This window comes from Onychostruthus taczanowskii, unplaced genomic scaffold (assembly GCF_017590055.1).
Source record: "Onychostruthus taczanowskii isolate IOZ18803 unplaced genomic scaffold, ASM1759005v1 scaffold15, whole genome shotgun sequence".
Lineage (NCBI taxonomy): Eukaryota > Metazoa > Chordata > Aves > Passeriformes > Passeridae > Onychostruthus > Onychostruthus taczanowskii.
The window spans coordinates 1,488,901-1,513,544 of record NW_024498685.1 but is presented as its reverse complement, the minus strand read 5'-3'; the positions used below and the strand labels follow the sequence as shown (position 1 = coordinate 1,513,544).

Genomic DNA, 24,644 nt, shown 5'->3' with positions numbered 1-24,644 from the left:
AGAAGGTCACAAAGACTAACAAACATTTCTCTTTCTTCTCCTTTTCTCTCTCCCCATCTTTTATGTACATACTCTTTCTCTTTGCTCCCAAATTTCCCTGGTTTTGTGCAATACTTCTCTCCCTTCTTTTCCTTATGTATACAAATTATGGCTTAAAATGCAGCTTTCACATTTCCCTGTTTTCTAGCCTCCCTTTGTGCTGCTGATGGTTTTACTGCATCTGTCCCTCCTTTCTAAATTTCCCTTTTATTCTTTCCTTCTTTTACTGCCTGTTCCTGTCATCACCCTCCACATCCCCTCTTGTGGGACAGCTGGCCATGCTGACTTGCCAGGGTAAACTCAGTTCTGAGTTACGTTACAGTAAAATGCTGATGATGTTGATAAAATCCTCTCGGCTTGATTTTGGAGCAGGAGCAGAACATGGCCCTGCATTAAGAGCATTCCTAGGCTGCATTGCTGTGGCACTAGTCCACTCAGTTACACAAAGCTTTGAAGTGGGTGCATTTATGGCTTTGTGTACTTACTCACATAAAATACTCCAAGTCTTGCTCTACATTCAGGAAAGCCAGAGAACCCTTTGACGGACAGGGAAAATCTGAACTCTGTGTCAGGCACTCATTTTCCAGAGCCACAAATTCCATGTAATGCTCAGTTATAAATTATGAGTGCAGAAGGCAGCTCTGTGATCATTCAGTCAGATGCCCAATAGAGGCCATGGGACTGTCCAGAATTCATTTCTGTTTGAAAAATACGATCTAAGTTTTCAAGGTGTTTGCAATGGAGAATTTGCCACCTCCAAGAGGAAGCTCTTCCTCGGGTTAATACCTTCACCACTGACTGGCCTTGTATCGCATCTGAATTCAGCTGGTTTAACCTCAGCCTTTCACCTGACAGATCTGTTTGCTAGATATAGAGTCCTCTCTGAGCAGGTTCTCTTTCCATATGCAGCTTTATAGCCTGTGGTGAAGCCATACCTCAGTCCTCTCTTTGTTAAGCTTGGCTGCTTGAGCTCCATAAGCCTTGCATTACCAAGCGTGCTCTCCTCAACCACTTCCACCATCTGGTTTGCATTATCATTTAGCACTCCCCAAACTATTATAAGTATACTTTATGGATCACTTTGTCATGTTTTTCCCTACTCCTTTAATAAAAATTATAGTTAGCCTGATGCAAAAACTGTTACCTGTAACATCCTGTGAAACCTGTTTTATGTTTACAGAAAATTTCATTTTAAACTCCATAATTTACCCAGCTTTTTAATCCATTTAATGTGCATCATGTTGATTTCTCTGGTTTATTAATAAAAATGTCATCTGGTACCCTGTCAAGTGCCTAAAAAAAGAGAAGGAATATTCAATCAACACTAGCACCTTTATCAACAAAAATTACTTTAATGAGATCTATTGTTATAAATCCATTTTTATGAGCATTAGTTAGCATATCTGTATTTAATTTGTTATTAATTTATTCATTAATTACATTAGCTGCTGAATTACTTTTCCTAGCATTTTTATATTTACACTTTTCAAGAATTTGAAAAATAACAGCTTTCTTCTAGGTCTTTGCTCTTTCACCAGTATCCGGGCAAATTCTAGAAATCTCCATTTATATGAATTAAATCTGGACATTTCCTTAGCTAGGTCTTTTAAAATGCTTGGAATCAAATTATTCAGATCAATTAAATTAAAATGGCTGAATTTATTGACTGTTCTGTCAGTCTAAATTACTGCTGGAGAAGAAAGTATTTTGTTGTCATCACATGGCAAGAATATCTGATCTAGGATTTTCCCAAATGAGAAATAAAAATTATTATTAATTAAACATTATTAAAAATATCCTTGACTTCCACAGGTTTCCTTAATCATTTCCTTTTAGCAAAAGGCAAATACTATTGTTAGTATTTCTATCATTAATATGCTTTGCTATTACAGAGCATATAATAATAATTTACTTGAATTGTCTGGGTTTTAATAGCTTTTGGAGCTTTTCTTCCTGTATCGATACAGCTACCCATAGTCTTCCTTCTTGTACTTCTTCTCCTACCTGGCTGTTATTGTTCCAAGGTTTTAATTTCCAGATATTTCAGTATGTTGCCCTTTCTTCTTCCTGTATGTGAGAAAAGGTCCATTCACAATTTTTATTTCCTGCTATTTTTACTTCCCCTCATAGCAAAGCTATTGTAGTTTTAAACAATACTGTCTTCTTTCTCAAATATAGCACTACAGTTTTTTGCAGACATGCAGTAGAAGGTTGTCGATAAGTTTCCAATTACCTGTCAAGATTGTTTAGATTTTATCTCCAAATTAATTTGGTTCTCCATTATTTTCAGCTTTGTGAAATTTTACACAGTTCTTTCTCCTTTTGCTTTCAGCCTCCAGGGGTTTATTTTGTTTAGTACGCTTGTGCAGTTCAGTGGGATCCATTTCTCAACAGGCAAATATCTACAACTCTTGGATATTTACCTGTCTCTGCATACACAGCTGCAGACATGCAGAGCAGGGAAATGCTCATGCAGAAGGGATAGAAAATATTCTGGACCCACCCTTCCTGTGCCAGACCAGCCCAGAAAGACTTCACAGGCCCAAATTTGCCATCATGTCACCATACGGCCTGACACCCCCTGTGCCATTAGCACCGCTGTCAGCAGCCTGGCTCTAGCTGAAATCCCCAGTACACAACTACAGAGTCATCAAAGTGTCCTGAAAGCTCTGAATCTGTGCTGAAAGGAACAACTTATGTGAATTAGGCAGAATGATTTAAGTCACCCCAAGTTATGCAGTGCTCTGCCACCCATGGGTAAAGCAGGCAAGTTTTCTAAGCAAATCCCTTTCCCAGCACACAGGCTTAGTCATCAGTGAAAGCTGCTGGCTTGCTCCCATCCCAACTGTGGTTCAGCTGCTGCTCGGAGGTCAGCTCTGCAGGCAGTTGATAAAGCTTCAATTAAGTGCTCTTCTTGCAGCAGTCACTGATTTAGACATCTTGTGCCCGCATCGGCCATTTTGCTGAATAAGCCCGCATGACAGCAGAGACCGCACACGCACAAGTGCCCAACTTCCCCTGACTACAGCAGCACAATTAAACTCCTCAAGCTTGGGCATCACCAGGCAGCTTAAAATAAATAACAATATTCAAATAAGTGCTCAAAAGGAATTGGGGGAATATAAGTGCAGAGCCCATGGTACAAATATTACTACAGATGTTTCAGCTGGGTAATTAATAATACATGGCATATCTACTCCAGACAGTTTCTGAGCTGTATTTCCTTGCAGAGTTGTCAGTATTTAGATGCTGTGATGGGATGGTATAAAAATCTCAGTGACATGGACATTATGGTATGCTTCTCTAGCCTGTGTAATAGCCTGAAAGATCAGCATCCCCCCTAAAAGGTTATGATGGAAAGGCCTGACCTTACCTGCTCGTAAATGGGGGTCACTCTTATCTGCAGTGAGCAGCTTTTATCGAAGCCTCACACTCGTGTTCAATTGCTTGGGCTACAAGTCAAAATGGAAAGTGACTCATAATGATTGCAAATCCCTCTGGGAAAAATGAAAAAGCAACAAGTCTAAGACGATGGAAATTGTTTGGTCAACACAATGTGCATCAAGGAAGATCTGAGTTATTTATTTGTGAGTGAGATTGGTTGAAAGGGAACATTTACATTTTCAGCTTTCACAAAGAAATTACTTCTACAAAAGACCACAATGTCAGAGGTGTACTGGTTTATTCAACTAAAGACCTAACATTTTTATTTGTAAGGTTAGTTATATGAATTGATATGAAGCCTTGGATTATTTTTCCTTGAACTTTTTTTGGGCAGTGGTTCAGAGTAACAACCTCAAACAATTCACTCAAATATTTATCGGCCCTGGCACAAAATCTTCTTCTTTGCCAGGAGCAACGTAGTAAAGAAACAAATGAACATAATTTTACTCTCTCCTCAGGAAAAAAACCTACATATCCCAGCCAAACAGGCAAATGGAATTTGGCAACACTGAATTGTTGACATGCTTTTATTATACCAACAAATAAAATGTTAACTGCAAGTGTTACATGGCACTTGCCTTGCATATAAGTAATGTTCTCTAGGCAAATCTCCTGCTCCACTCCAGGAGGACTCACATGGCAGTGAACTTTTGCAAGAAGGAGTTATTATTAAGTCCCTGGGAGGTTTGGTTTATAAGGCTTTTCTCCATTTTTTCTTGAAGACTTTTCACAAGCAAAAATTAATGCTGAGCAAAATCTATGTCCCACTGAAGTCAAAGGCATGCTTGCTTCCAACTTCAGCAAGGCTGACTTAGCTCCCCTGGACTTAAAAGCAGTTTTGCTTGAGCAAGAACAGACTAAAAGCTATGTGTGATCTTCAGCACATTGCCCTGGGCTAACTCCAGGGAACACAATCTTCTCAAAGCCCAGCTGCAGACATGAGAACATATTTAAGACTACTTTAAAATGCAAATTATACTGGTGTGCTCATCATATGCCTATGGATTCACTAACATGAAAGTACGCACAATCCAGAAATATCCATGATCTAACTTAACTCTCAGCACCAGGATGGTGTGAGTTAAGAGTGAAAATTCCATATAAGGGTCCATCCTGAACTACACAACAAAATACAGTCTATCAGCATGGATTTGCTCTGATTTTTCATGCTTTTCTGGGTTTAAGTCTGAACCCCTAACCTCATTTTAGTATGGATTTTTTGCAGACTCACTGACAGAACAGATGACAGGCACCCGTGAATTGCAAGGATACAAAAACTGTCCAAAGGCCAAAGCTCTGTGGCCAGAGCTGATACAGTGAATGATTGCTATCACTGATTACCTCTTGGCACTTCATTTTGCAGAAGCAATCTGATCACTGATTATTTGAGGTAGCAAGGAAAAAATTAAAGTGGCGCCACAATTACTCTCACTTAATGATTCTGGCAACCTGAGTTTGTTTTGCCATGTTGGTGCTACCCACAGCGCCAGACCCATGGCAATGTCCCAGGGCTTACAGGCAGGATGGAGTTATCCAGGTCCCATGGAAACAGCCATCAGCAAAGCAGGAGCAGTTCCCCATGGGCAGCAGGAGCCCACACAGGTGTAGCATTGCTGTGGGTCAGAGTCTGCACAAGGAGGGCTGTGTGCCACGTGCCACTGGGCACAGGAGGTAATGGGCCATGAAAAGGGGAGCTGTCAAACCAGACTTCCTCCACAAATCACCCCACAGTGATGGCTGTGGAACACCTGCATTGCCAAACATGAGCCTGCAGGGCAAGGGCAGCTAGGGGAGTTTGCCAGGGTTAGTGCTGCCTGGAGGCTATGACCCATCTGTGATCTGTGACCCTGTCTCCTCTTCCCCCTCCCATGCCTCTTGGTGCAAGGTAAAGCTGTAGAGACCACAAACTCCTGGAGATTTTGTCCCCAGCCTGAACTTGTTTAAAGGGTTAATTCCAAAAGGCTCCTGCATCCTCTCACATGTTCCTCTGTACACATGCTTCATGTTAGTCACTGCTTCCTAGCAAAACTGTGTGCTCTGATTCAGGCTAGACTGCCCATGACTGAAAAAGGGACACGTTCGGTCATCTGTCCTAGTCCTGATGGAAACAAGCTGATGCCTGCTGTATTTCACGAGAGCTATGTCCCATCTAATTTTAAATGTCACTTGTAATAGCTGGTTTTTCTTCCCCAAATAACTTTTGCAGCCCTGCAGTTGTAGTCATCTGAAACCACAGGACTGGAGTTTGAATGGTCCCTGATATTATCAGTGAGCCGAGCCGTTGCTCTGCACCTCAGCCACCAGTTTCCCTTTCCATCCTTTACTGAGATAGACGTGCAAATTCAAAGGAACCATTCCATCAAATCTGGTGAAGCTATCAAACACAGGCTTCTCTTCCACAGTAGAACAGGCCTGCCTATAGCCAAGGGAATATCTTGGAAACTGCAGCCAGCAGAGGGATTCAGGGCTTTCACAAGGCATGACAAAACTGTCATTAAAGCAATAGAGCAGACCGGGGATCTTGAAAAAATGCAAAGACAATGAGAGGGACTTGTTTGATAATAAATTATTCCCAGCATATCACAGGATGTTCTTAGGCCTCCTGAATTCAGTGCCATCTGCAATGCTCGTATCCCCTTGGAGGAATTGCTGCACTACCCAAAAGCTCAATTACACAAACTTATTCAGAATCCCTTAAGATGTTTGGGTTATAAGGCTCATGCTGTATATTGATTTGTCTTCTCCTCCTCCCTGCTCACCTCGGGGGCTCATTTCCCATCTTGTGTACATTGGTTTCCTGGATTGCAGAAGGAAGTGTCTCAAGGTCATACCAAGATGCTTCAGTATGGCTCAGCTATGAAAAATGTATGTAGCCAAAAATATTGTTTAAAAGCAATAGACTGAATATATAATGTCTGTGGCCCGAACGAGCCCTGATGTATTTAAGATACAGGGATATAGACACAGACTTTTAAAAACTGCCTGTACTTCATCAGTTAAAAGGATGAGAGCAAATGAGGCTGTGATCTGTCAAGTGATCCTTCATCACTCCCAGCACAGGCCCATAATCCTTTGGTTGTGATTATGCAAAAGAATATTACATTGATCCTGTAAAATATCTCTGATTGGATCAATGTTATTTTCTCTCGCATTGACAAGGTCTTACAAGAGAATGACTATAATTCCACTGCTAACACTGTCTTAGTGAAATCCCCCAATAAATCCTGCAAGCAGCACTGTTAGTAATACCTTTATTAGACTAACTAAACAAGATATTTATATGTAGGGCTTTCCAAAGGACTCTGGCTCCTGCTTCAGTTTCTGGAGGAAAACTTGATCAGAAGTGCACTGCTGGAAGACTTGCTCCCAAGGAGGCTCTGCAAGGACAGAAATGGCAGGTGAAATTACCCTTTCAAGATAAAAAAGGTTGGTCACAGGTTTGCTCTTGTCCTGCCTCTACTATAGTAAGGACCCAAATGCATTTTTGTCAGAAAAATCTCACCATGAGTCTGGTTCACAGGCAGCATTAAAGTTCAGGCTCTTCCCACACATTCCACAAACATGCCAACAGTTTGCTAACAGCCAAAGGGGAAACATGGTGTTTATGTACCTTTTGTCACTTCAATATTTGTTCAAGGACAGATCCTGACCTTCACGCTCAACTAAAGGTCTGCTCCCCTTGCAGCCACTGCTGTCTCTCTTTACCAGTGCTTCCATTCTCTTACACTCTTCCCCTTCTCTCTTTGCATATGTTTCTCCTAACTTTGCCCCATTGTATTTTGAACACAACTCCAAGCTTTCAGTCCCGGTGGTTTATTCTTACTCTGACCTCTCCTTCATCAGTGAATTTGAATTTTCATCTTCTGGCTTGAAACATGATGCTACAGTGAAATGACTGTGATCACCTTGCTAAGTCATTTTTCCAGGCTGCCTGAGGGGCTCAGGCACCCACTGCATCTCTGTTTTCCCTTGGTTCACTTCAATAAAGTTACTTTAATCCATGAGAGCTACAAATTTATTTCAGACTTATCTTCCTAAACCTTTAAATAGAACCATAAGAATCACGAAAAAACAAAATAGTACTTCTAATATAAAGCTGGAGCACAGCTGAAAGACCAGTATACACAGCCATACATCAATTAGCAGATGAAAAAGCCACAAAGACAATACATCAACAGAAAAATATCAAACAAAAAATCAGCATGGTAGACAATAGGCCTTGTTAAATCCTTTGAAACCAGATTGGCATCTGTGATGGGTAAACTTTGGCTCTTACATGTTTCATGTGAAAACTTTCTCCATATTTTTTACAGCAATATACCAAAACGTCAGAGGAGTCTCTTCTCAACTCCGAGACCCTTAGAAACAAAGGAAAATAATTAATATATTATCTTTGAAAAGGGACAACCTGATGGTAAAAGAAACTGTTAAAGACCGTAGAGAGAACTCCTGACCTATTTCTTCCACTCATATCCAGTTTTTTACATGTTGCCTGTATCTTTTGGTTTAAGTATGTGTGCACCAGATGCGTAAACCATGATATCAGCTTTGAAGATCGTTGCTATAGCTCTGATGGAGAGTGAAAATTACTCAAATTAAAACTTAAACTCAGGAGCACTGACCTGCATTTTAGCACAGACCAAAACCCTGGAAAGAAAGCATTGAAATGAATGGAGAAATGTTCATATTTGATCCCCAAGTATTAGAACCAAGTCCTACCCTGATGTAAATTGCCACCAGGATAGATATAACTGGAGCAATTTTGCCTTCTGAGAGCTAAACAGTTGGATCTCGTTTCAAAACACGGACCCTAAAGACATTCAATGAAACATTATCCCAAGCAACCTGAAGAGCCTTAGTCCTCAGAGGAGGTATTTCAGTGCCTAACTCATGTGCCCAAGATGAACATTCAAACAACTTAATTTTCTAGGTGACAGGTAAAATGTGCCATCCAACCATAGCAATGAAGTGCAGGTCACCTCAAATTTCAGGTACAGGAGCTCCCAAAATGCCATGAATTGCATTCAAAAGAAGGAGAATCTTTAAAGAAGCTGTGCAATTCCAGTCATCGTAATGCCACCAGCCAAAAGCTACACCCTGGTAACACAACCAAATGGACACCAAGACCCCTCAGATGGAAGCAAGGCTGGCAGCAGGTGAAGCAGAGCTTGAGTTTGAAGATTTGCCCATACCTCAGCATTATGGGCAGCTTTCCACTAAAGGAAGTCCTGCTTCTTTCCCCTTTCTCTCCCTTTGTACTTGCATTCTTAGTCACACATGGGCAAAGAGGACTTTGGTGCTGAAGAGTTCATCTGCTCCAGCTCCTATTGCTTCTTCATTTGAAGGCACTGACAATGCAATTAGTTGCTGTGTCACAGGCTGGATGCTGATAATAAATGATGAACAAGAGGGGCCAGATGTGCCACAAGTTCTGGTGTGGCACAGAGTGCAGGGGACACTGGAAAGAACAGCACAGGGGATAAGAAGGAAAGAGTGGGGGAGAAGCAGAGGCCATCCCTATAATGCCATCACTGTAAGTGTGAGGGAGACTTTACACTGACATACATCTTTCCTCCTTCCAACCCAATCAAATAGCCTCTCCCTACTTCCCTGGAAGACACTTAAACAAATTGCCATGCTCTTCCCAATGACGCCTTCTGTTTAAAAAAAATGTTTTAAGCAAGTCCCTATGCTTTCTACTAATGGAATTTTCCAGGTCCAGAGGCCAATACACTGTATAGACCCATTCTCAGCCATGTCATCACTGATAAACATGGACCTTATGGAGTGGTCAATGAGATTTGGTCCTGCTCCCATCCCCACAAAGTTGATGCCCTGAGAGTCTGTGGCTACCTTTCCCACCAGGATCAATGAGTTAGAAGGAATAGCATTTGAAAACTGGAGGCTTCTCCCTCAAGACACCATGTAGAAAGGATTCCTCTTTCCTCTTGGACATGAAATATTATTTCATGGAAAAAGGATGGCTTAAATCTACACAAATGAGCCAAGAAAGCCACTTACCTCTGCCTTTGTTCCATACTCTCAGTGATGTATAGTGGCTTAGCATAGCTCACAGGCACATATGTATAGCTGACAGCAGAGCTCAGCACACAGGCACAGGACATCACATCCAGCTGCTCCCACATATGTGGCATGCCCGTAGAGGCAATGCCATCAGCCTCCAGCCTCCCCTCTCTTGGTCCATGCCACCAACCTTTCCAAGTCACTCGAAGCAGAATGGGGCCTGTTCATCAGACTGCGGTCATTCTTCAGTGGAAATAGAGAACAGAAATCCCTTCTCTAATCCACCTTAGATACAGCCCTGCTTCTACAGGTGCTCAGGCAGAGGGCTGGGCAACAATTCTCAGTAATGCAGAAGGCAGCTTTGCTACTGGGAGTGTCAGACAACATTCTCTGAACTTCCAGACAGGATCAGCATCCGCACTTGTCTTGCTCCATACTGATGTCATTGTGCTTCCACATTTCCTGGGAGCTGAACTACAGCCCCGAAACACTATCCTAGATGTTTTCCTACCTTTAGTGTTGTGGAGCCTTTATGTTCTCTGCAAGACCTTTCCCAAAAACTTCTTTGAGGATTGTGGTCTGCTGCTTCACACACAAGGGAACAAGGTCCATAGTGGGTCATTTATTCCCCATAAAGGGGTGAATCCTGTGCCAAAGTCCATCCCAATATAAGAAAACTCACCCAACATCACCAGCCAAAGGGTTGAGCATTTTGTGAACTGAAATACTCATCTCATGATAATTTAAATATGTGCAAAGAAGAGTTTAATTCTGCTGCTGCCAGCCATTCTGAACGTTTAAATATAGTACTGAAATTCTCTTTTATTTTATATAAACTGTTTTAATGAAGAAGCTGAAGGGTCTGCATTTTCTTGCCTTATGAATATAAATAGCTGAGAATCTAATAGGCCTTTGTTGTTGAGCTAAGGCAATCTGAAATGAAAGTAGACGAGGGAGCCAGGAAACAAAGACCCAGCTAACAACATTATTTCAATGAAAGGTGAAGTATGCATTAAGTGCTCAGAGTCCTCCTCTCTAGTCTTTCCTGGATGTGTGGGGTGCCACAGGAATGAAACAACGTGTGGCTCAGATCTAAGTGAGAGACAAAGCAGCTGGGATAGTGCAGCTGGATTTTCCTTATGTCCCTTCCCTCTCACCAGACACCTGTAGCTGGTGTCAGGCAGCCCAGAGACTAACATTCTTTCCATCAGGTCCTGCTTGATACAGAGCTGAATATGGTCTTTCATAGGAAAAGTAAAGAAAAAGAAAAAAATAAGAACTAGCAATAATAGTAAAACAATGTGAATGGGTATTTCACAAGCACACAGTACTGGAAAGGACTCTTCATTTTTCTTGCATAGTAGGCAATTCATCACAGAATCACATAAACATTTGGGTTGGAAAAGGCCTTTAAGATCATCAAATCATTCTAGTTGTGCTTTGGCCCTTCTAATTTCCTTTCTGCATAACCTTATTACATCCTTGTAGTCCTCCTGAGCTACCTGCCTCTTTCTCCAAAGGTCACAGTCTCTCCTTCCAACACACCACTAACTCTTGAGTCTTTACTGCCATGTGAATCTCCATCCTCTACCTCCACTGCAACAGCTAACCGAAGGGCCTTGCTAGCACACTGTCCCTAAAACATTGGTGTGCCACCCTCAGGCTTATCTCCAACAACCCTGGCTTTATCGCTTTCTCCCTTCAAATATAGCTCAAAGTTCTTTCAATGAGCCCTACTAACTGCTGTGCAAATATGCTACTTGTCCCCTACTTCAGGAATTCTACTGTTGACTTCATCTTGACACTTCCCCTCTCAGCACTTTTTGCCTTCCCTCAGTCAGTTCCTTAAACCCTCAGTAAATTTTGTACTAATTACCTTAACATTGCAACAAACCATTTCCTTAGGGGCAGAATATAAAATCGTTTGCCAAAATCCTGATAATTTAGGTCTAAAGCATTTCCTTATCTTAAACCCCAGTTATCTTCCTAGCAAAATATATCAGGGTAGTTTGGCACACTTCAAATAGGAAAACATACGTTGCATGTTTATTTCATTTTCCCCTGTGCATTTAACTAATCTCTACTTTAGAACTTACTTTAAACACTGCTTGATATTATTATGATCAAACTAAAAGGTCCACTGTGGCCCAGACAACTTTTGCTCCTTTCTTTAAATATAGATTTGCTACTTTTTATTCCTAATGTACCACCCTAATTAGACAGATTTATTGAAAATCCTTTTTACTGGACTTGCAATGTCACATATTTCAAAAGACTGAGATGGAAATTGTCCAACTTCCCAATTTGAGCCCATTAAGTTATTTGACTTTTTCCATTTCCCCTGTTCCTGTTGGCTGTCTCCTTTGTCTCTCTGATCACCATAACACCCCTCCCTTTCTCTTTAACCATTACAGAATATCACATGAACAAAACTGGACAGTCTTGGGAACTAGTAAATAGAAAGGAGACTAAATTTGACATAAAATTTGTAATTAGGGATCAACAATTACAAATTTCTTTACAATGCAAATGGTTGTCCTGCAGAACATTTACATTGTTGAGCAACTGTCCTCTGTGCAAAACATGTACCATTCTAGTCTTCAAATTCCTTTATGTTTAAAAATCAAGAACAGTATTTGAATACTCTCTTAATCAGGGCCACTCAAGTATCTAAGACAAAGCAATATAATTGGATCATCAGCTACCATAAATCATCACCTCTTCAAAATCACTCTAGTGACCCTAATCTACACCTGTAACATCTGAAAAAGTTTCTGTTTCTTTTGTTTGTGTTTGTTTCTGTTATAATATTTCTGTCTTTAAATGACCATTAGGCAGAAAGAAAAGTATCTACACTACAAAAGCTCTTTTTCATATTCAAAGATAGGCAGTGATTAATAGAGACACAGACAGAGACAAGAATCATACATTCATATTGAGGCAGAAAGATCTTTTCAAATAGCTTTTGTTATCCAATAAAATTAGCATGACAGTTTCATCCTATTAGAAAGTCTAGAAACACATTTAGGAACCTTTTTTTAAATGTCTGCTGTTAAAACTCAAAACCAACAGAAGTTCTCAGAATTAAGTAAGGGCTACAATGAGACACCCCATGTCTTTCACTCGATCTGGTGGGATATCTTATCTGGATCAACACTGCTGTGTACACAGGACATACTGGAACTCCTTTTCCTTGAAAGCTATGCAATACCATTCTCCACACACACACACACACACACACCACTTTGTGGAAAATATCCTGAATTAATACTTGATATTTATTTATCTTATTTGAGGTTCAAGCTGAGACTGGAACATGGCTGTTACAAGCATCGGACAAACTTGCTGAGCTTTGTTGGGGAGAGCCATGCTTACACCTCTGTAAGGTTACACAGGATAAACTCACAGCAGGAAGGCAGAGCAAGTTGTAGAAGAGTCAGTGGAAGTGACTTCTCTGCCCTTTGAGCCGTATGTTTTAGTGCATCTTCTGTTCAGTGTACAACTCTGCTTGATCCAGTCAGTCACAAAAAAGGCAGGGCTTCATCCTGAACCCTGTGATTTCCCCCCATCTTTCTCCTCCACCACCTGGACAATCCCCTAGTCTCTTTCAACAAGCACCAGCCACCTCTTCACACTAAGCTTCCATGGCCTTTCTGTCACCTCAGATCATCAGCATCAAGGACTTTCTGCCTGCCCTTATTCTTTTATCACCCTCTTTATCTTTCCTTGCCTTTCTCTACCTGTAGATGTTATCCATGCTGCATTCTTCCATTCACAGACCTTTTGTCTTGCATTCCTCTAGCTATTCCTGCCCTGTACCCCAAATCCCAGCTGATCCATGCCAGCTGGTCTTTGCTATGTCTCACACAGCAGGGCATCTCTAATGGGAACCCTCCTACCTGATTAACTTTCTCCTCTATAAATGCATTGTTTCCCCTTTTAGCTCTGCTTGTTTCCTAGACTTACTACTTCAGCTCAGCGCAGTTAAATCTCAGACTCACAGTCACAATCACCTCTTTGCCACATTTGGCTCATTCCTCAGACCCTCCTGCCTCCTCCAGCCCCCACTTCAGCTGTCACACAGGATTTCACCCGGTTCTTCCATGAGAAAATGACAAACCATGATCTTTCTCTTCCAGCAGCTTTGCCTTCTGTTTCCTCTTGCCCTCCTACAACTCCTTCCCCATTCTTCTCTCCTACAGATGAAAAACTTCCTATGTGGCTCTCTTGCTTTCTTTTATTTGCCACTGAGCCAGTCTTACCCTACCTCCTGCCTTTCCTTATGGCTGCTTTTGCCCTCTTGCTCTCTCTCTGCCTTGACCTCTCACGCCCCTCTGCCTCTTTAGTCTCATAACACAAATACCATTCCATCTCTTTCCTCTCAAAATATTCTCATCTTAAAACACTCTTTTATCTTAAAACATTTATTTTCCCTTATAAATACCATGTATTTTCCTCTCCTCCCTTTCTCACCAACCTCTCTGAATATGCCAGTTACAGATGTAGCCTGGAATCCTCCCCACTAGTTCACTGCTGCTTCCTCTCCTTTGCAACCACTGCTAAAATTTTACTTTATGTACTGGGCAATCTTCAGCACAGTCTGAATACTCTGTTCTCACCTGCTGCAGCACACTGGCTACCTGCAGTAGTCTCTTGTGCTGTTTAAACTTGAAGCGGTGTCTCTCTTCAGCTACCATGGTGTTACTGACTTCTACTGCACCACCTTTGAATCTGCTCCTTTTGCATGCCCTCCAGAAGACACTTTTGTTCTCCCAGATCTGCTGGGGTTCATGGGGCTTTTCTCTTTTTCTGTATTTCACTCCTTGATAATTTCAAGTGCAAACATAGATTCCGCTCTGATCTCCATGTCGCAATTTCCAAGCTCACTCCTCTAACACAGACTTGTGTTCCTAGGTCCATTCGCACAGTATCTATAATATTTCTTCATGGACATGCATATAACAAACTCAGTTTATAGTAATTAAAACAGAGTTCCTAATTGTCTTCTTCCTTCTTTACTGTATGCTCTCTTCAGTAATTCCCCTCTAGATCATCACAGACAATGCTATTACTTTTCTCATTGTTCTCATCCAGAACCAGAGCAACATTTTCATCTTATATCTCTCACTATGTATCCAGGGGATGTCTAAGGTTTGCATATCCTTTCACCATCCAGGCTCTCACCACTCCTGCCTTTATCACCACAATATTTCTTTTTCTGACCTTTACAAATGTGAACTTGCCCTCCATGTATCCATTTAGGATATTGCTGGAAATATAATTTTCCTAACACATCACTCTGACCACGTCATTTCTCTTAGCAGCTGTAGACTGCTGTCCCCATATCTATGTCATTAGTGTAATATACTTGTCTTCATTAAGGAAATGTCAACTTCTTCCTACAGCCAACCAAAGAGGTCAATCCCCATCACCTACTTATTAATATTTCAAGCAGACATGACCCATGATTTTTCTGGTGCCGTCCCTCAGTCTTTGGAAGACCATCCTGTAAACATCCCCTCTTCTTATTCATTATCCTTCTTTCGTAGGAATGCCACATTTTGTGGCACTCACAGGAATGTGGTTTGCCTCCTGGTGTTCTAAAGCCACTACCAGTCACGGTGAACATAATTACTTTGTAGTCCCTTGTACTCTCTCATAAGGCTGCATTCACTGCCAATATTTAAAGTGCAGCCACATGTCAAAAGCACAGGGACATTTCTCTGATCCGTGATTTCTGATCCATGATTAAGTCTCGTAAATCTGAGGGTAGAATGCAAACTGGCATTAATAATAGTGAACAAAATCCCTATTATACTGCTACTGAGCTGAGGTATGAGAGATTTAGTCCCTTGCCTCAGGTCATGAAGAAAGACTATGGCAGAGCTCGGACTGATTTCTGGCTTTGTAAGCCCCTGCCCTAACTGCAGTGCTACCTTTCTTTCATCTATTTTGGTACTTATCTACAAAGGATTATGATTTCAGCAGGCTCAGCTGGGCAGTTCTGAATATTTATTTATAAAAGAATTAGGCCTAATGAGAAAGCAAATGGATAAATTTCCATTTTTTTCCTCTGATTTCTCTCCTGCAGGGAAAATGTGTTAGTTTATATCCTTTTTTTTAAAGTGGATTCTATTCCAAATGATCTGTAAAGAGAACTTGGATTCCAGAATCCATATTATTTATTTATTTGTTCCTTAAAAACTAAGAAACGCCATCTCATTTCTTTCTTTTTGTCCTAAAGAGGTAAATATGTAGTTAAGAGTTCCAGCAGCAGTTTGTGAGCAATGAGCCATTAAGTAACTCACATTATAAGTTACTGTCATTATTTCTGCTAAACCTACAAAAAAGAACGGCTTCTTATCTATAAAGGTTCTGCAATAGTTAATGAACTCATTTCTCCTACTAGTTCTGCAATAGTTAATGAACTCATTCCCCTCTTGAAGCTTTTCTAAATGCACAGAAATACTTTTTCAATGAGAAAAAGCACATTAATATGGATTTTTATTGCAGGAGATGACAAAATAGTTCAGACCACTTCATCTCTATTAAAGTAAAATTATCTTTCAAATTTTTATTTTTACAGTGAATAGAACACAACTACACTCATATTAAATCTTTCCTCCACAGCTTTTGTAAATTTTTAGCAGTAGGCAGAAAGGATAAAAATGCTGAGATTTCTCAAAAGGATTTGGATGTTCAATTAAATGTACAGGAATTAAGCATGCAGTCCTGCGGGCAGCTCTGCAAATATTAGTTTCTCTTGAGAAGGGCATGATCCTGTCATTTTTACTCAGGCAAAATTTCCATTTGTCTTCACTGGCAAATTTGTTTGAAAGCCAACAGCTTGATTGAAGTATGCCCTTTAAAAAGTCATAATCAAAACCAGGTGCTGTTCTGTTAAATTACATGTATGTTCTTAGGATTTTTAGCAGATATATATTATCAAACTAATTATCTCAGATGTGTCAGAGGAATGTGTCAGGTTCTTATTACGTGTGGCAAATAAACTTTTTTATGAATTGCTATTTAAATTTGATGCAATTAAAATATTAAATTGCTAATTCAAAATATGATGGGCCAAATTCTCCTGGAACTCATAGACATGAACCAGTGATTTCATCCACTAAAGGATTTTAGAAAATCCCTGAACAAGAGGATGGATTTGCTGTATCTCAGTTGCTTGACTTCAGTCTTACATCAACTGACTAAGAATAATTTCAGCATCAAAAACTGCAAAACTGAGTACCTGGATAGCCTAAGATTCAACTCCAGTGCTGTCTATTGCCTGAATTTCAGTGGATGCCTTCAGCAGAACTCCATCTGTGACAGGAGGGAGCACAGACCTTTCTACTCAGGGACAATTTTAACCTCAAAGGAAACACTAAAGGCCTGAACTTGCTGCATCACCATATTCAATAAAACATTTACTATTGACTTCTCTAGGATAAGAATCCAGACTTCAATAAAGTCCCTTTTTTAATGAGTCCATTTGGAAAACAGCTGGGATTTCCAGCACATATTTTAAACAAAGTATTTGAGTCTTTAATGTATAAAGGATACATGAAAAAAATGGCTGTCCTAATTTATCTGTCAAAACCATTGCACTTTAAAAGTCAAATCTAGAGCATTGCAAGGTATTGAAAGTATTTTTACAAAAATAAATCTATTTGCTCTTTGCAGCTAGATATAGCTGCAAGTAGCCTCTCTCAGTAGCCTCTTTCCATTTGTGTACAAATAATCCCTAGTGACGGCTGGAATAGTCCTGTTAAGACTTTCTTCCTCAGTTATGCCCTGCATCTGACAAACCAAACCAGAGAATGCTTTCATCCCAGAAATCTTGCGTATTATTTCAGGTGGAGGTAGGCTGCACATGCATTACTTAGGGATTGGGGTTTTTTTTCCAGTGGTGGCATGGGCTAAGTATACTCACAGTAAAATTTAAAAATAGGATTTACTATGACTTCCAAAGAAAAAAAGAAATAAGGTAAAAGGAGGGTTGAAATAATAAGGTCATTGTAAATTCTGGAGGTTTTTAAATAAAAATTGGATACCAATGGCAGGCAGCAGAACCCCATACAGTCAGGTTTAACTGGCAGCCTTCCAAAGGCGAGATGAAAGGTCCTCTGAGTAGTAATTGTCTAAATGGAACAGACTCTGGTTATTGTGCAACTTCTTCATCTACTTTATTGTACCTTTATAATTAAATGATGTAATTCCCTTTTTTCCTTTCTTGTTTTCCTCTCAACTACTGCAGGAAAGCATCTGAGCAGCATTGCCATAGGATGCAGGCAGACTCTGTGGCTCCCCATTTTTTTTCTGGCTCACTACAAGTGGTATACAAGGAGCTGTTAGATGCTGGTTGCTAAGGCAAGACACAACTCTGCCTTCTCCCAGACACTCACCTACATTCCAGCTCTCTGCTTGCTTAGTCCTGGAGTTGGTTGGCTCACTCAGAGTTGTTGCTTGGGTGAGGGATTGCTGCTTTTGCTAGAAACTCCCTGGTAAACAGGCAAACAGGCAAACAGTGGACCTGATAGGACAGGGTGAGCTCTATGCTCAAAGGGGCCTCCAGCAGCAAGGCTATTCGGTTTGTGAAGGAGACTGGACAAACACCTGAAAATTGGAAGGGTTTTAGAAAATTGTGCTGAACAGCCCCAGAGCCAGCATTTCCTGACTCTGCAAGGCTTTAGGGATCAGGAGTGAAACTCTAGTCCCGAGATGCTAAAAGGCTCAATCAGATGTGAAAGCAGAACCAGAGGAACAGCTCTGTTAGCTCTTTCTTTTTCACTGGTCCCTCTGTATCAGACCGCTTTCCCTCAGTCCAAGCACTCCATTCCCAGAAATACAGATTATTCAGCAGAGGAAAAGTTAGCAAGACTGAGACCTCAGTTTGTGTGTTCAACTCCAATAATTTCTTTACTGATTGTAATTTCTGTTGTTTCTGATTGGATTTTTTTTCATGATGTCAAAGAGAAGAAATGAACTGCCTAATTTTGTTGCAGCTTTAGAATACTCCTCAAGTCTTTAGTCTCATGCTAGTCTGCCTCTCCCTGAGTATTCTTACTTGTAACAATCTCTTTTAATTCACTGCCTATTTACCTAATTGTATTATTTTGAAATATGCACATGGGTTCTATGAAAATACAAAAAAAAGTATAGGAGAAATAAAAATAGGATCAGCTATTTTGTATATGTATTGCTATCAATTATACCTATATATAAGAAACCTGAAGCAACACATCTCCAGTTTTTCTAGCAAAATCCAACATAAATGTCTTATTTCCCAGAAAGTAAAAATTAATAAATACAAAATAGAATTATAGAAGTGACCCAACCTATTCAGGAACAGAACTGCTTTTTAAAATCACTGGTATCAGAATATTGCCAAGTACCACAGCTCCTGATCCTGCCACAAGCCATTGCCTATAGCTTGTATTAATTTCAGCAGAGTTCATAAGCAGAATAACTGCAGGGTATTTGCAAAGCTAGTTAGGCTCTTAATGACCATTTTTTGTTATACTTTGATAGACAAATCTCAATAGACCATTCTCAATACTGGAAGTTTTGCCTAGGGAAAAATGTAGGATCTGTTTTAAACTAAATGGATCACATATCCTGTCCAGCTTTGAAAGCAAACAAACAAAAAAACAAAACATTTAATAAAATTTACATTCAATTATATATATAACATCACACACCATATTTGAGGCCAGAACCTGCATTAGTTTATCCACTTCTGTAAGAGGTGTATTACATTAAATTACATTAACAATACATTAAATTACATTACATTACATTAACAAGGGAATAAGAGTTAAAGCTGTATGCACATCCTCTTTTATAAGGTATTTGCCCTGGATCTCATAGAGAGTGATTTCATGTGTGCAAGGATATGTGCCCCAGTCAGGTTATTTGAACACTACACACAGGGAATATCTGCAGCCCCTCACACCTGCACACGACATACACTGTCCACCCACCCATCCCTGCAACTCCTAACTCCCAAAAAAGGATCTGTCATAGAAGTGAGAGCTACTTTTAGTTTTTACCTTCATTATATATCCTGTTGGGATGTACCTGGAATACCTGCCTTGTTTTGAGTTTTGAGCTCACAGCTCTTCTCAACATTGGACAGCAGTAACATTTACTTCACTTTCATCATATAACTAGGGGTCAAAAAGGAAACATCTCCATTTTTATTTCTGAGCAAGTCAAACACTTTATTTTATTGAATTGCCATTATACTTGTTTCTTCTGTGTTTCAGTCTAGAGGTGCCAAAGCATATATATATATATTTGTGTGTGTGTGCATGTGTGTGTGTGTGCTATACCTCTATAGTATTTATGGGTTACTCTTCCTCATGGCTGAGAGCTATAGCATAGACAGATCCTCACTCCAGAAAGGCCATCAAATGAACTAAAATGCTGCTGTTTGATGTTAGAAGTCTCCCTCCTTGAACATTTCTCTCATCCTACAATGAAGTTTCTTAGAAGTGTATCAGAAAACATTTAGAGCAGACAAGGAGAGACACACACAGATATTTGCACACAGCTCCTTTACGTGCACAAGTCGCACACCTGACCTGGGGCAGTGACTTTGCCAAGGGGCTCCCTGGCCATCTGCAGACACACCTATGCAGGAGTGTGTGTGCAGGGACACTCACTGCACCTGGGCCCAGGGAATCCCTGGCTACCAGCTGGGTGCTGTGTGTTTACAGTTAGTTTACTCCACACACTCACACACACTCATTCCCACATACATGAACACAAGCAGACTACAGCAAGGTCTTCCAAACACCACCTTCTCCTGCATGTAACCACCTCATCTTGCTTTGTCACATTCTTCCTAAGGTAACATTTAGCAGAGCTGCCATTACACATAACCCTGCACCATGCAATTTCAGCTGTTTCTGGCAGAAGAAATGGACATTCCTGCTCCCCGGACAAGGCAGGTAGACAAAGAGGAAAGAGTCTCACTTATTTCAGGCTGAACATCCTCTCTAATAACCACAACTGCATTTGCAAAGGTGAGCTCTGTTGACATGTTTGCCCGCTGTCAAGGTTGAATTTGTTTATGCCCCGAGCACAGCAAGCACACGTGGCAGAGCAATCCAGCTCACCACAGCCAGCCCAGCACACACATCCTCACCTAGATGGAGAATAGGAATCATTGAGAATAGGAATCATTCCCTTGGCACTGAAACCAGCAGCAGGATGTCTGGGTGCTGACAGGCTTTTGACATGTCCACCTACCCTTTACAAATGGGGCTGAAGACACCAATCTATTTCCTAGGAGTTGTTAACCAGCAGCTGGATATGAAGGGTCCACAGAAACACAGGCAGGATCCCAAGCAGTGATCCAGGTATACCACCTGCATGGACTGGTTTGGTACAAGTTTCTACCATGCTACTCACATCCAGTGCTCACTGATAAAACATGTGGAACAAAACATGCACATGGGCAAATGTGGGAGAACACCCCTCCTGAAAAAGTAGCTTTAAGCAATAATTCCACTTGTAATGTCTGAGGAGGGAATTAATGAAGGCTATCAAAAGAGTTTGGGATAGAGAACACTCTTGGAAGACAAGTATTTTGGAAGATGGCACTGTGTGAGAAGCAACGATTTCACTACAATAGAAATAAACCAATGGGGAATCTTCTGATTGCAACAGAAGAACCATGGGAGGGAAATGTTATTTTGTAGTACAGAGTAACCATGCTGTGGGTAGCAAAGATGCCATCATCCTTTATTGAAACCCTCGTCATCCTGCAAAAACATGCCTCTTCTGTTTAGGTAGGGGTTTATGCATGTGGCCCCTTCCTGTACTTTAGATCAAAGAAACATTTGGGGCAAAGTGACCATCATCTTGAATCACTACCCTGAGGGAAAAATTAAGACAAAGGACCAAAGGACTAGAAAAAAAAATAGCACAAAAATGCTACAGGCAAACAGATGCATCTCCACCCCGAGAGAAAATTACTCCTTTCTAATAAATTCATGTAATGTTTTGTAGATATTGAAAATATTCCAAAGCATAGCTCAGTGTAAACGGCAAGCTGGGTCTCCTCCTGCTCTTTAGCATTTCTCTTTGTTTACTCTCCATTTGAGGATAGAAAAAGCCTACATGTGAGCACTGCAAATGGTGTATTTCAGGATGGATGGGGCATTCAGAAAGGCAGTGATGAAACACAGACATGTGTAGCCCCCAATAAAATATTATGTACTTTGCCCAAGCCACCAGGGTCAAACAAACTGAAAAAAAATTTAAAAATCTAGTGTCTCCTTTATGAATGCTTCTTATTTGTGTGTGGAAATAATCTGATACCATGGTGATGGAAAGACTATATCCAGACTAGAGAGAGAGGCATGAAAAAGATATTCTAGGGCATGTGTGTTCTCACCCTCAGTGCCTTCTTGCTCCCAAACCCCATGTCTCAGGAGTAGAGATCCTGTGGGAAATTGCCCTGGCAGTGCTTCTGGAAGCAATTCCCAGCAAGGCCAGTTCACCCATTGCAATGAGAGGTATTTGGCTAGAGATGCCAGCTCCCATCTGTGAGCCCAAATGGCTCTGCTCAGCCCCTGCTCATCTCAGGAGAGCTTGGCACGTTCATCTGGTAGAAAAACAAAACAGCCCTTACCTTTGGCAATCAGCTCCTCCAGCTCCTGGTCGAATCCTTGTCGGTGGCATTTCCTCCAGAGCCCCATATTGGTGGAGTTGTACTGTCTGTTGCACTCGTCGACTGCGCTCATAGCAAAGATCTGCCTCCTGTTTCTTGCCAAGAGGAGTTTCCCTTCCCAGCGGTCCAACCTAGACCTGCTGGCCCTGAGAGGCAGGTTGTTGTTGGAGTTATAAATGAAGCCAGGATCATTTCTCTTAGTGGTGATGCTCTTGCACCTCTCTCTGTGCTTCCTGGCATCGGTTTCGTACCAATGGTCAGAGCAGATTGCCACAGCCAGCATGCCAAGGGCACACAGAGCTAAAGAGAGGCCAGCATAGAGCAGTAACCTTCCAGCAGCCATGCCTCAGCTTCACAGAAACACCATGGACATCTTCACAACAGGCAAAGCCGTTGGGGGTGAGACCACGCAAAAACCACCAGAGCAGCTGCTAGGTGTCACTTGGCACAGACTGCCTCAAACATCCCCAACTCCCGTGGCTCACATCCACGCTGCAGAGGGATGCTGAGAGCACTACAAAGTTCTGCCCTGGAGGCAGTCTTGGAGTCTCATCTGCCTCTTCTCTGCAGAGGAGACGCGGTGAGGAGAAACACAGCCTCTCACCAGTGACCCCCTCACTGCGAGCACCCGAGTGACAGGGGCTGAAGAGATGAATCCCCCTGCAGAGACCTGACGGCTGATCAGTCCATTAATCTCTTTCAATCTGGCCCACTCAGAAATGCAGAAGTGATGGCTTTCAGATCAGCAACCTCACTAGAGCATCATCACAGGACAGAAAAGTTCAACAGCCTGACATCTCCCACATGCAAGCAGCCAGTTGTCCCGATGTCAGGAATGGGTGACTTGCTTTTTCTTTGTCAGTAGCTCAGCAAGAGCATCGTCGTCTGGACGGTCGGTCACTTGCTTGGGTTTAAAGCGGGGTCGAAAGGGAGGGAGCGAGAGGGGGGGAGCAATCTGTTGTTGTTGTTGCTGCTGCCGCTGCTGCTGCTGCTGTTTGAAATCGTGGTTAAAACATCCCCACCCCGGCTGGCTCTGGGAAGGCGGGCACGCACGGGTCTCTCCTTCAGCAGACTGCGCTGACAGCCGCTGGCATCTTGGCTTCGGAGACACCTCGGCTTCTCTCTGCCAGCCTTGCCATTCACTCTCCCGCTTTTGTCGTAGGCGCTGTCACCCAGGCAGCCGAATGTCGCGCTGCCTTCCTTCCCCGGCGCGCTCGGGCAGCGCCCCAGCAGCCCCCGGCTCCGGGCCGGGCAGAGGCTCCGGGCGGGAGCAGCCGCAGCCCGGCAGGAGCCGCCGCCGGCCGCGCACCGCCCGCTAGGCAGCGCGGGGGGCTGCCCTCGGCCGCGGCATCCTTCTTCCACGCACACACACACACACACGCTGCTGCCCCCCCTTCCGCCGGCAGCTGAAAAGCTTCCTCCGTCCCCGGCGCTGGGATGTGTTGTGCACAGTTTTCCTAACACGGCGGCACGTTAGCCATCTGCAAGATGAAGGCAGGCAGGGCTACGGCTGGCGGAGAGGATGATGAGGACCGGGGAGGGGAGGGAGGTCGGGGAAACCGAACCAAAACAAACCGGGGCGGAGGGGCGGAGGGGCGGAGGAGCTACACACCTTACACGGGGAGAGGAAAGCAGCCCCTAACTGTTGTCAACAGCTTTCGGGCTGCACCATTTCTCTGCCATATGGCCCGATCTCCTCGTCGGAGCTGAGATTTTTTAGCTCAGCAGCTTCGTACGAATCGTATCCCCGGCATCAGTAGTTATACATTCAGACATAATTCTTTTTCTCCTTAAATTTTCACTCCCTTTCTCTTTAATGGGAATAACTCACCCATCTTGTAGAGATCAAGTGCAACAGAAGGCGAGCTGGAGACCCCAAGCTTTAGAAATCTCATTTCACCGTTTTTAACCCAAATAATAGCAAATCCAATCTTCTGTACACCTGGGAATCTTTCCTTGTTCAAACACTGAGCCCTGCAGCCTTGGCCGAAGCCTACAGACCGAGCATACAGAACGCTGAGCCAAAAGCCAGTGATGTCACCCATGCAACGTGAGACTCATTTCTTATTTCTCTATCCTCCTTAAAGATAAACTGCACCACTTCCCAGGCAGGAAATGTCGAAGCCTTACTTTCTTAAGAGGGGAAAATGTAAAACCTGGATTTAACTGGATCCTGATCATTCTTGATCAAAAGCCCTTACATTATGTCAACCAAATCCAAAACAAGTGGAGCTGTTTCTCACTGCACCAAAAAAAAAAAAAAAATTAAAAAAAAAAAAAAAAAAAAAAAAATCCCAACCTGCTACATAGTAGAGAGAATGAGCTTGAAAGAAATCCTGGATTATAGACCTTCTGTGTGATCCAGAAAACTGAGGCCTCCAGACTCAGAAATGCACTGTTTTAAAAAGAAATACACACGGTCATTTCCCTTGCACCAAAAAGGGCTGGGTGCTGT

The 24,644-nt window shown here is 42.0% G+C and overlaps 1 protein-coding gene across 1 annotated transcript in view; it reads right to left on the bottom strand.

Annotated features, from left to right (window-relative positions):
• The window catches only part of TMEM178B (transmembrane protein 178B), a 212,450-nt gene extending 188,290 nt beyond the window's left edge, over nt 1-24,160 (bottom strand). Inside the window, exon 1 of the mRNA XM_041398682.1 lies at nt 22,151-24,160. Coding sequence (XP_041254616.1) covers nt 22,151-22,532 — 382 coding nt within the window. The 5' untranslated portion in view covers nt 22,533-24,160. The remainder of the gene's footprint in view (nt 1-22,150) is intronic.
• Nucleotides 24,161-24,644: the final 484 nt, after the last annotated feature.